The sequence below is a fragment of the Dermacentor variabilis genome, chromosome 8, assembly GCF_050947875.1.
Source record: "Dermacentor variabilis isolate Ectoservices chromosome 8, ASM5094787v1, whole genome shotgun sequence".
Classification (NCBI taxonomy): domain Eukaryota; kingdom Metazoa; phylum Arthropoda; class Arachnida; order Ixodida; family Ixodidae; genus Dermacentor; species Dermacentor variabilis.
Genome location: NC_134575.1, coordinates 135,135,288 through 135,148,239, shown reverse-complemented (window position 1 = coordinate 135,148,239; position 12,952 = coordinate 135,135,288). Strand labels below are relative to the sequence as shown.

At 44.3% G+C, this 12,952-nt stretch overlaps 1 protein-coding gene across 2 annotated transcripts in view; it reads left to right on the top strand.

Annotated features, from left to right (window-relative positions):
• Positions 1 to 12,952, top strand: part of LOC142590600 (N-fatty-acyl-amino acid synthase/hydrolase PM20D1-like) — a 72,235-nt gene that overhangs the window by 18,095 nt on the left and 41,188 nt on the right. For both annotated transcript variants that reach the window (XM_075702910.1, XM_075702911.1), the window contains exons 5-6: positions 9,045 to 9,164; positions 11,280 to 11,355. In XM_075702910.1, the coding sequence (XP_075559025.1) occupies positions 9,045 to 9,164; positions 11,280 to 11,355 (196 nt within the window). The remainder of the gene's footprint in view (positions 1 to 9,044; positions 9,165 to 11,279; positions 11,356 to 12,952) is intronic.

Sequence of the window (12,952 nt, the reverse complement as noted above, 5' to 3'; positions counted from 1 at the left end):
AGATGTATAGTATGCTCTATTCTTTTTGAAGGGAACACCAAATTGGTATGCCAGCACTGATAACAGCTCAGTTCATATACAAAGATCTATAAAATATTTTTTTTATAAATAAACTGTCCGTTGAATAGCATTAAGTGCTTTTTCTTCTGAAGCTGAAGAAGTAGTGAAGTTGGTCTAAAGACTAATAGGGTTCCCGGATTATGCAAAAAAGAGGTGAAACATGCTGACAGGACACAAGAATAGAGAAGTGGACAACACGAACGCCGACTATCAACTGAAGGGAGCACTGAGGCGAAAAAAAAGAAAGGAGACACAAAACTCATCTGCGCAAGCTCTGGAGTGGTATCACCATGTGTCAGTCGGGTACATGTGCCGGTCTACGTGGGAGATAGCTGTTACAGCACTTGAATCTCTTCCTTATGTAGAGTAATCGAAGGCTGACTCACGCATGCACTTCCACCATTATAGATTTGCCATGCCTCTACCATAAGACGCGTATCTGCATTCTTATGCCTGTACAATATCGCGCATTCATCTAACTCTGGCTTCCAGTTACAATCTTGGCAATGTAAAATGTTTACATTGCCAAGAATGTAACCAAAATTCACATCGCATCATGCATAGCATCAACACGCATCAACTGCTGATGGCGTGGACAGTAAAGAGTTCCCAAATTGGGAGGTCCATGACGAGTTCGCGTGACTTATCTCGAAACTCTGCTTATCTCAATATTTTTACTGGTTTTCACAACATTGAATTTAAAGTCTTTACTGTACCATTTGCGCACCCCTCCTTGTTTATGAGCCCTCTGCCATGTGGGGTTCTGATGGCTGTGGTGGGAGCTTTTGGGAAGGCGGTACTATACATATTTAAGGGGGGACACTGCTATATAAATAATCTTCTTTATTTTCCCATGCATACTAATGAAACTTGTCGGTCTTATTGATATTTTTGCAATGATATCAAATATGCACTTAGTTTTGGTGTAGCTCAATTAGTTCTTAAGGCAATTAACATTTTTTTTCAGTTTGTTTGTGGCCTCAATTAAAAATAAATAGCACAATAAAAAATTATTTGTGAGGCATGGTTACATAGCATAAGGAGTAAGGATTGAAGTATAGAAAACACTTTTTTTGATGTGATCATTAATAGATACTTTACAGCCCATTGAATCTAAGCCCACAACATGTGGCAAAAAATGTAGCAAAATAATTAATTTCCGGAATGAAAAATAAGTAATCTGCTTGCTATCTTTCATAGAGTACACATTAGACTTCATTCTGCAAAAAGAATTTCAGTTCTAACTGTTCTAGGTGCTGAGATATCGAGGTCTCAATATTGCATGGAGCCAAAATTTTATGTTTTGAAAAAAATGCAAAAAATGAACAGCACAAGATTGAATGAAAATTAACAGATGTTTTGCACAAATTTACAGACATACATTCCTAATAACCACCAGGAATGTAGCCTAATTGCCTGCTGTTGTTTAAATGTCGTCTCTTCAGTGCCCCTTGAACACTGTCGGCCAAGGAATGACTCCGAGACCATTCTTTTTCTCTGCGTTTGTCCTTCTGAGACATCCGTTTGTTGCTCATTGGGCTGGGATTCAGGCTGAGCTCGTTCAGGATTGCTGCCGATGTCTTCCTGTTGCCTGCGTTGAGTCGCATCACTCCCTCTGCCACAGCAGCTTCTACAGTGAATAGTGATGCATGGCGTTGCTTTGGTGCAAGTGACCAGATTATGGAATGTAAACTCTCATTATTGTTCTGAGTTTTACCTCTCTGGCACTGCTCAAGAAGCTTCCTTTCTGAGAGGCACTCATAAATTGGAAGCAATGCTTTGCACACATGAGGTGGCAAGTTATACCAGTTTTTGGGAGTACGCTCGCCTCGGGCTGCTGCTGCATTCTGCTGGCACCAAGAATATGGGCCTGTTAGGCTCAGATGTTGACTAGCGACTTTATCATTACAAGTAATGTGGTACTATGTCGCCATCACAGCCTTGTGAGTTGCCTCTACATCTCCTTTGTGCGATTTCAGCGCCCGATCATAGTAAGAGCTCAACTTTGTTGTGAGGTCACCCGTGAGCCTTCCTCTGCCACCAAGGTTCTCTGTCCCCTTGTGTTTCGTGATCAAGTTGCACAGGGCTGTGACCATACGCTTTTGCATGTGGTTAACACAATCTTCTTTTTCACTTTTAATGTAACCGTAGACATCAGCCCCTTGCAAAGCAAGAAAAGTGCAGCTGTCGCCATCAGATAACACTGTTGTGTAGCGAAGGCCATTTTTCTTGAGGGACCTCTCGAAAAGTAGAAGGCCAGCTTGCACCTCCATTTCTCCAGCCTTCTTATCTGTGTTCTTTTGGCATAAATGGCTAGCCCTCCAAGCTGTGTACATTGGGTCATCCTTCTTTGGTCTCTGCTTGCAGCCAGCACAGAATTTGCTTAAAACAACATAGTCCAGCCCTGAGAAAAGTTCGACAACTGCACCTACCCCTATATGGGATGAGCGTCCACATGTCATCCACGAACCATCAAAAGACACGGCGATGTTGTTATTGTTCCCCAAGTTCAGCACACTGTACAGTTGCTGAACCGACTGTGCACTTTCGGTCATCACTTCTTTGGCCACACGAATTGCTGGAGGGGTCAATTTATTTTTCACATAGTTCTGCCACATCTTGTTGTCGAGACCGCGGTTCGAAATGTTCATCACTGAAAAAAAATATCATTAAGTGCTGTTTGTTGGTTCGCAGTGCACTGCATAGCACGCGCTGGCAAAATATTTACAACGAACAGGTTCACCGTCTGATCGCTGTTTATGCGCAGCGAGCTCCACGCGGACGCAATGTCTCCACAGTTGGAACATGAGAGCATAAGTTTCACAGCGAGGCTGTATTCTCGCCCACCTTTCTTGAACTCAACGTTGCCACTATCACACGCTGTGCACTTTGCAAACCTCAAAAGGTGGTTTTGCAGATCCAAATTGACGATCGTGAATGCCGTCTCGTTTTCGACACGAAATCTTGATTTCTTCACGGTTTTGTTTTTGTTTTTAAGACCCACATTGCCCTTTAACGAACTATAACGCAGTCACGATTATAAGGCTAGGGTGCAGTTGGGGGACACAGTTAAAGGGACACTGAAGGCAAATATTAAGTCAAGGTAAAGTGATAGATTACCCAGGTAGCACAAAAGAGATACGTAACGTTTTCGTAGCGTTTATCCAAGACGATAAAAACGGGTCAAAGAAGACACGAATGAGAGAACTTCGGCGGGAAAACGTCGGATACATCTGCTAATTTCCGGCTTAATTACTTTCTTGAGACGATCTAAAATAGGTCTGCAAGACGTATTCGAAAAGCTGGTCTAGAAATAGGATTGGGAAAGACACAAGTAATCCCTTTGCCAAAACTATTCGTAACCGATTTCTAAACGTTTTTAGGACGTTATCAAAAAGCTGGTCTAGAAGCGGTCTTGAAAGGTTTACGATCATCTGAAGCTAGTTTTCGCGGGTGACGGGCGCGATCAGACATCGTTGTTCAAAACACGCGTTTAGTTTCGCCTCACGCTAGTGGCCTATGCCGCGCAGACGTCGTCAGCCGCACCCGTTGGCACGGCCTAGGCCAATCGCGTGAGGTGAAACTGATCGGGCGTTTCGAACAACGATCTCCAATCGCGCCCCAGATGAGTAGAAGCATCGGTGTTGACTGTAAGAGCCATGGCGCAGTGCCAAGCACTGTTCCCCGCATGGCCGGCGCATCATCTACCAAGTCGCACGAAAATGAGCCTGTTAGGAATAATAAATCCTTAATACCGCCTTTAGTAAGCTACGATGCTTACAACCACAATGGGAATGACATCCTGCAAAGAACAAATGGCCACGTCTTGGCAGGTGGCCAGACCAAGCCCTTCATGCCAAGAGTGCATGAAATGAGAACATTGTGACAAAGCAAGAACACTTTATTAAAATGTAATGCTTATGCAAGGTTCGAAGAAACTGTGTGAGAAATGCAAATAGAAATAAAAGTACATCAACAATGACAAAAGTCGCAGAAAGGATTCGTAATGAACTCGAAAGTGAACATTCACTAGCACATAAACAAAATTCCAAGTACACATACAAAAATGAACAGAAAAACCTGGAGTGTACTAAAGTGTCTAATTTATCATAGTAAAGTGCGCGTGCTATTAGATGGACTAGAGTTATGCAGAAGTGACATCGGAGCGAATGGAAGAAGTAGACTGAAAAATGCAAGAGTATGAATTGGATGGTAACTGCCTCCAAGCAATGTTACCAATCATCTAGAAGCTTGAAAAGAGCACAAAAAGAAATACCACCGCATACCATCATAAAACAATCCTGTGACAGAAATAAAAAGAAATGGGAACAATGCAAAATTGGAAATATTGCCTTTAGGATATATCAAAGAAGGTAATGGCGAGAAAAATAACCATACAACAAAAAAGTAATAAAGTGAAATTAGTACAGAATACTTAAACGGGGGATTCAGTGTAACACTACTGTAGTACAGCGAACGATGAGACAGTAATGCTGCATCTTGTCACTCCAGAACGTGAGAAATGAATATGCAAGCCTCATATTAGAAACTTACATAAACATGGAAATAAACTGGAATGCACTGGGAGCTGCATTTGTGTAACAAAGGAAGCAATAGTCATAATAAATAGTAAGTGTTTTATCTAAAAAGCCCTTTACAAGAGGCAAAGTTGTACCTCTCTGGCAAAAATAAAGTTGCAACGAATAATTTGCAAACCAGCAAATACATTAATTAGCACACTGACATGTCACACTTTGCGCACATCTCCAGTCTCCTAAAGTAAAAAAAAAAGCACTCTGAATGAGAAAAACGTTTAACACATGTAGCCCAGAGCAAATTCTTTGCCAGTTCACTCACACTTTCACATCTAAAAACATTTGCCACAAAGTCCAGGCACAGTTCCACTGATGTTTACCAATTCACCCCCACTTTCACGTCCAAAAATATTTGGCACACAGTCCAGGCAGAGCTTCATAGATAAACAGCTTGAGAGCACCCTACTGATTATTGTGCAGTCCCGCTGCTGGAAATAGAACTGCTGCACATGCTGGTAGTGGTTTCAATGTAGACACACTTGCTGCCCTGGACAGGTATGCTCAGATATCTGCACTAGTGCTCCATTTTGTCGAAGTAGACACATTGATGCACTACGCTGGTAATTGAAATGTTTTGAATGCACAAGTATTGGCTTCACCAGAAAGACTTGCCCACATACCACCACTGGCATATATATGCACTTGCTCTTCACTCAGTAGCATTGAACTTAAAGTGTTCCCTATGTGGGAGCCATGTGTAAAACCGATGTCACACGACCACTATCGATCGCGATGAAGCCCGATCCGGATCGAAATTATCGATGCGACTGGCTCACTCTCGTAGCTTGCGCAGCGGAGCCAATCACGACCGAGAAATTCGATTTGCAGCGGACTGGATAGCGGCTAAAAGAGCCCCGTGTGAAACCGGTACCAAATAATGCACAGACGTACGCTAGGAAAATGTGTTGCACAAGGACAAAGAACTGCGACATGCCCTGTTGTGCGAAGCGCGCGAACAGAACACATGTATATATATATATATATATATATATATATATATATATATATATATATATATATATATATATATATAAAAACTGCGAGAGCGCTTCGCGAACTCCATGCGCACACACGGCACCCGCACGAACTCGGCAGGCCGCCGTAAAGCGCGAAGGGCGCACAGCGTACATTCCGACACATGTCCCAAACTGCAAACAATCGTACTACCTAAAGCATACAAGTTATTTTATACCAAGGGCATACTCGACTCACGTATGCAGTATGCACAAGCGAGTTATGCAGCGTACATGCCGTATCCATTCGCCAAATAGTAAAATTGATAACAAGCACAAAGCTACAAGGGACTCAATACATTACTACCATTTGAGGCGTCAAATAAAATCGAATTTGGCCGTTTCATATATTGGACACAATATATGGACACATGTGGTACACGGTAATACCATGAAATACCCATCACGTGGGTAAAGGGGGCGAAAACACAATCGAGAACCTGAAGCGCAAACGATAAAAGCACGGTATGGTGCACGCAAAATTCTGTCAGTGCGCTGTAGCGCGAGGGAAGAAAATAGGGTGAGCACTTGACCTCACCTTTTGGGATACCACACTAGTAGTGAATCATTAAAAAAAAGCCTGTTTGAACCAGTTCCCTTGTCTGCAACACTCTTGCTAAACGGGAGACTAAAATACCACTATGATGGCTCTATTGCGGAGATCGGCAAGGTGCGCACAGTCAGAAATTTTGCCGCCTTTCTTCGCATTCTGCAAAATGCTTTCTTGTTAGGATCACGCATAGCGGCCGACCCCGACGCTAGGGACACACAGGCACGATTTCGTCCCTCTAACTTTCGTCCTTATACTGCCCTTAACGCCTTAATTACAGCGTCAGTGAAAAGGCGCCTCACATAACATGACAATGAACTTGAAGAGCTGATTAGTGCCCTCCACTCCGTGCCCTCCAATTGAAAACACTACTGATTTCCAAATTAAACTACACAAACAGATCGCACAACCCAAACTAATCACAGAACGTCGTTTTCTTGACGGCAAAACCCTGCAACACTTACATGACAAAGGGCAGCGGCAGCACATTCAGAACAGTCGCTATCATACCACAGCGCAATGCAAGTGCGATAACGTTATTATGCCCGGCTCAAACAGATCGCACAACCCAAACTAATCACAGAATGTCGTTTTCTTGACAGCAAAGCACTGCAACACTTACATGACAAAGGGCAGCGGCAGCACATTCAGAACAGCCGCTATCATACCACAGCGCAATGCAAGTGCGATAACGTTATTATGCCCGGCTCAAACAGATCGGACAACCCAAACTAATCACAGAATGTCGTTTTCTTGACAGCAAAGCACTGCAACACTTACATGACAAAGGGCAGCGGCAGCACATTCAGAACAGTCGCAAACAGACCATAGTGCCATGCGAGTGCGATAACGTAACTATGCCCGGCTTCACGAATAACGTGGCCGCCTTCATCACATAACAATTGAAAGCACTACTGATTTCCAAATTAAAACCACACAAACATATCGCACAACCCAAACTGATCACCGAATATCGTTTTCTTGACAGCAAAACACTGCAACACTTGCATAGCAAAGGGCAGCGGCAGCACGTTCAGAACAGCCGCACACACACCACAGCGCAATGCGAGTGCGGTGACGGGACGACGCCATGACGACGCGACTATGCCCCGGCTCGCCCGGCGGCCCGGCATCACGAATCACGTGGCCACCTTGGTCACATGATTTGACGACGGTATCGCCACCTTGCGCAAGGTTGGATCGCGTTGATGGGTTGTTGAATATTGTAGAAGCCGCTAAAGAGGCTGACGCGCCGTGGCGTGGCGGTGGCGTTTTGAGTCGTTTGCAAAACGTATTCACCCCTCGTTTTTAAGCTGTCTGGCTTCCAACGTTATCAAAACGTATTCACCCCTCGTTTTTAAGCTATCTTGTTTGGAACGTCTTTGATGCGTCGATTTTGGTCAAAAATCCGTTTCAGACGTTGAATCCCTTAATACGACGTTTTCAAGACTTTGTGTGCTACCTGGGTAGTGCTTGATAATCTCTAAGGCATCAATATTATTGCGAACAGGGCCTTAATAATCGAGAAACTGAGGTAAATGCAGGACAGGATTAGAGACTCCCCCGGGACATTCAAGCACTTGTCCGATGACGAAAGCACTCCTCAGTTATGTTCTGTCACTAGTACGCAACTATTCGTTGCAAGAAACATTATTGTATTGTACTAGAAAGCGAAATAAAATGCTACTTATCCAGTTCTAATTCATATTTAGAAAAAAGCTAATTGAAGTTACCCTTGACAATGACGCAAGTGGTCGAAAGGGTTCGTATTTCGACTCTGCATTACCAACTTTTTCACGTTTCAGCAGTTTCCTTATCACATAGAGCTGCGCTGGTTTTATTGGCTCACGAAACTCGCACAAACTGCAAGTAGCAGAGAATTCAACTTTCATGTAATGTCGCGGGATGCCCGAACGGCCTACGCCACTTGACCAAAAGGCAGCTGCAGCGGCAAATCCGCCGCTTTGTCTTGGCTCGGTGCCGCCGTCTGTTGGGAGCCGTTCAACTCACCGATGGCAGCAAAGGGTGGTAATGGCGTATGCAACGTTGCCACTCCCCCAGGTTGGTGGCGGGAGACTCGAATTTTGGAAAAGGTATTCGGAACCTTCAGATGTAATTTTTTCGTAAAACAAGTCTTTTCTTGGCACGAAACAAGTGTTGTGATGTTTCTGGAATGGTACTTAAACAGTCCACGTTGACTTGGCATTTGCCTTTAGCGTCCCGGCCTTAAAAGAACTAAAGCATGCACACTAATATAAGGTGAAAGAAAGTAGCTGAATGGCTATTCAGGCTCAGTGGGGCTGCCTGAAATACTGAACTACTAACACAGCCAAAACACAATATGGTGACTGGAATTGGAGGGAAGGGGGCTTCAACTCATGGAGTGGAGGTCATATGCAGACTTAACCTGTAGGTGTGGCTCCACGGCATCGTAGCTCACGGTGCCGTGAAGCCAGATTTAAAGGCAAAATTTGGGATGAGGCATGGGTAACTTCGAGGATAAGAAGCCTGAAGAAAAACCTTGTCTTATATTCGAATAAATATTGCACATGCTGTTACTCGTCTTGTGAGGTATACATGGCTGAACAATTTTTGCTTCTTGTAGGTTTTGTATTTACCATTTGCATTGAATTTTTGCTGTTCTTGATGTTTCTGTGTTGTTTCGTTGTGTGCTGTTGCTTTTCTCCTCTTGGCAAAGTACAGGTAGGGGGGGCCTTTGTTAGGCATCTGCCTTTAGCCCCTTCTTTTCAAACAATGTGTGTCTAAATAAAAACAATATAAATAAATATTCCCCTACCACACAGCCCCATGCTTCTCTCGACACAGGGTGGCAGTGACAGAGAAAGGCTCCATCATGGCTAAGGTGTCGGCACGTGGGATCAGCGGCCATTCGGCAGCGCCACCTGTGAACAATGCGATCGTTACGCTGTCCAAGGCACTCTCTGGGTGAGGACATCAGGCTGGGCTGTTGGGCCTTACCTATATGTCGATGATAACGGGACCACCAAACCAGTGCTATTTTGGGAATGATTTCAGCTTGGATGGAGGCCTTGGAAATATAATTGTTTACCGTCATTGGTCTACCTCATGCTGCACAGCGAGCATCCTCCTATAAGATTTATGATTACTTCAGTTTTGAGGAAGAGATACTGATGCATGCATGAACAGTTTGGAATTGTATTAGACAGCTTTAGTACAGCATAATATGCTTGCATTAGCGTGAGTGGGCAACGCTAACGCAAACGTATATGGTGCCATCTCGACACCTGTGCGAATTAATTGAAGGCAAACACCTCCTTCAGGAAGTTCCTCTTGTTTTCATTCGTAAAGTGCACACACATCGTGTCCACAGCATTGGTCACACTTTGCTTTGCCGCAGAAAACATGACACATTGGCTTGACTTGTGGCCATATTTTTTTAACTGAGCGAATGAGCAAAATGCAGGCTTTGGCACCATCTTGACGTGGCTACAGCAAACATGAGCAAACTCTCGTTAAGCCTACTGTGCCACTAATTGAGATTGCATTTCGAAAACAATGCTCATGTGTCACCAGTAAACCCCTGTTGAAGCATCGTCACACAAATCTAAAGCAAATACGAGCACTAGTGGGGAACGAATGAGCCGAATAGGGCAGGCCAGTGGCTCAACAGATCCGAAGCAGGTGGCTTGAAGTGATGCCATGTTGCCCTATGTAAGGTTCCGCTTATGTGCGTTAGCATTGAACGCTAAATCCAGAAAATAGCGTATGTACTTAAGAGCTCCAGCACGACTCAAGTATAGCATGTGCGCTGTGTGGAGCACACAACGTTAACTCTTTGTGTTTCCTGCTATACGTTATGCTAAAAGCTGTCTATTTTGTTGCATGAAAGCTGTGATTGCTATGCACAGGCACCAGTCTTTGACCGAGCGCACTAGACAGATAACTTGTGTTGAATGATTTCTTTTCAATAAATGACAGTAGTTTGCTATTAGGCAGCCTATAATTATTATTTGGCCAGTTCCACCAAGTTCATCTCTTATAGCAAAGGGCAATGCGATAGCATCAGACTTCTTCGATTCAACTAACAGAGCACCATACCTGTATCTGGTGGCATGCTGTTCACCTGTTTCATTGCTGTCATTGTCATGGTGCACCTGATACTTACTGAAAGCAGTTGTTTCTCAATTATACAAGCTCGTCAGTTGTCTACAGGTTCAGTTTCGAGTGCTATTATGTACATATTTTGAACACTGTGATGTGAAGCAATACTACGGATGTAGATGTGAGAAACTTCCACACCAGGCACACATGAAGTACAGCATGTGTGTCCTAGTGTCCTAGTTCTTAATGTTCTTGTCTCTAGTATTGCTTCGTAGTACAATGTTCCACCATATCGCAACAGTTAAAGTTTGCTCATGAAGAAGTTTTGTTTGTTGGTCTCCAGTCATACACTTAGAAGTCTTGTGATTCTAAAGAGACACGTGAGGGGGCACCTGCTTAGAGGAAGCTGATTCAGATAAGTTCTTGAAGCAGGCGAAATTACCAACAACGAAATTGCTGATAAAAGCCACTGCAATCTAAAAATGACATCTTTTCTGTCACTTTGCATTGTTCCAAGCTTGCTGCTGCTTATGTGTTCTGTCTAACATTAAATCCTCATTAATAACATGTTCATGTATCCGACAAGATGTGTGTCCCTAGGGCAAACATTAAGAAAAATGTGTGCTCTTCCTCCCCACTCCCCTTTCTGGTGTTGAAACCATGGAATTTTTAAAAGCTTTCAAGCTTCCATATCAGCGGGTATGATATTGCTATACCTTTAATGTTGCTGCCATCAAATGAAGCTCAGTTACATACCATAAAGTTGTCCATGCTGCGCTGGTAAATTGCAGCTGTTTAGAAAATGTACCAGTCAGCGCAACACTCAAACTCCTGCACTTGGTACCCAATCGATGGCATTTTGATTGCCAGAGTCTCAGAAAGGCATTTTTCTTGCAAGTCAGAGATGAGGATGATTGCCAACTAGTCCTACTTGCATTGATTTTGGTTCAATTAAGTGAAACGTCCTGTCCCATGCAGATTCCATGGCCAGTGCCAGCCTGCCCAGCTGAGCCGCTCAGTGGTGGCCGAGATGCTCAATGCCCTGGCTCCAGAGGTGGGTTCTCGCCAAGATTTAACGCTTTGGCAAGCTGAAATGAGAAATCAGTCGCAGGTAATTGGTGCTAGAGCAGCACTAACTATATAAGCGAAGAATGAAACATAATACTTCACTCTCTTTCAAACAATCTTCGTTTCTTTTTTTAGAATTTGTGCACACATGTATGCATTTAAAGACCAAAATAAACTATAAAAATATTCAAGATTTGCGCAGTATAAAATAAAGAGCTTAGAAGACCTTTAAGAGCTTACAAATACATACAGTGAAACCTCGTTAAACCGTAGTTGGCCGGAACTTGGGAAAAGCACGTGCTAAACGGTAGTACTGTTTAACCGAAATAGCATGAGATCGACCACTGACCAGTCAAAAACGGAACTTAGAGAAGGTGCAATGAAAGGGGGAAAAGAAGACATGCAGTATTTATTCACTTTGCGTGACAAGTGTTATTTTCGTTTGATGATACGGCGGCCTAGCAGCGACAGCGGTCTCAAATTTGCTGAAGCTGCGAGGCAGCTTTTCAGCCAGCCCCCTCTTCTCGGCAAATACTCGCATGGCAGATTCCTCTTTAGCGCTGCATATTCTCCGTGCACGCGCGTGGTAGCACTGCAGAAGTTGCTGGGCGTCTTTTTTATTGTGGGGTGCTATTCTCGTTGTGACAATTGCATTCACGAGGCTGACGTAACGTGCAGCTTCTGCCACTGTCGGGCCTGAATCTCCCGTCCTGTCGCTTTCCGTGTCGTCTTCATCACTGTTACTAGCAGACACTTCGGCAACAACAAAGGCAACGATGGCGAAAAGTCGAACCTCGCAGCTGACATCTCTTCGCGGTTGCAGCAGCGTTGCCGAGACTATTCTTCGCATTCCAAATGCCACACACCTTAGTCAACAGCAGATCCCTGTCGTGTGCCAGCGCCAACATCTTCGTGTCACGTTCGATAGCATGAACGATGTCTAATTTTTCTTCTATGTTGAACATCCGGCGTCTTTTTTATCTGAGCTTCAGCATGACGCCATAGAATGAAGAACCATGACGTGAGTACTCGCTTGCGCGATGCCACAACGCTCTCTGGCATGCCACCGAAATGATGTTGATGTTGATGTGGCTTCACGCGCAAACGCACAGGACACTTGGAGGCCATTGTTCCGATCGCTGAGGCTAGTTGTTCTGCCTGGCCGCCCGATGGAGACGACGTACCGCTGTGCCAATGCCTCCTTTACTAGATGCCTGCCGCATTGTCCGGTAAACTCGGTTCCATTCCCTCTCCCTTTTCTCATCTCCGTGAAAAGGCAACGAGCGCCTCTCATGGACGTCTGCACGTCAAGTTTCATCCTAGATGCCAGCGCTCGTTTCTCCCCTGGTGGAACGATTTCCCCTCCAACGGGTGTAGGTTTCCGCTGCCGCTTCCCTTCACGGTTGCGCCCGCGTTCAGTTCATGCTGCACGCCAATCGTCTCTTGCTTGCGATGGCGCCTCTTCGGATGGCAGGAAATTATGATTGTGTTGTGAACTATCACGACAGCAATGTAAACATGAAAGGGTTGAGGCCACCAGTAAAATTCTGCCGATTCACAAAAAAATGGTACGAAAAAAATCA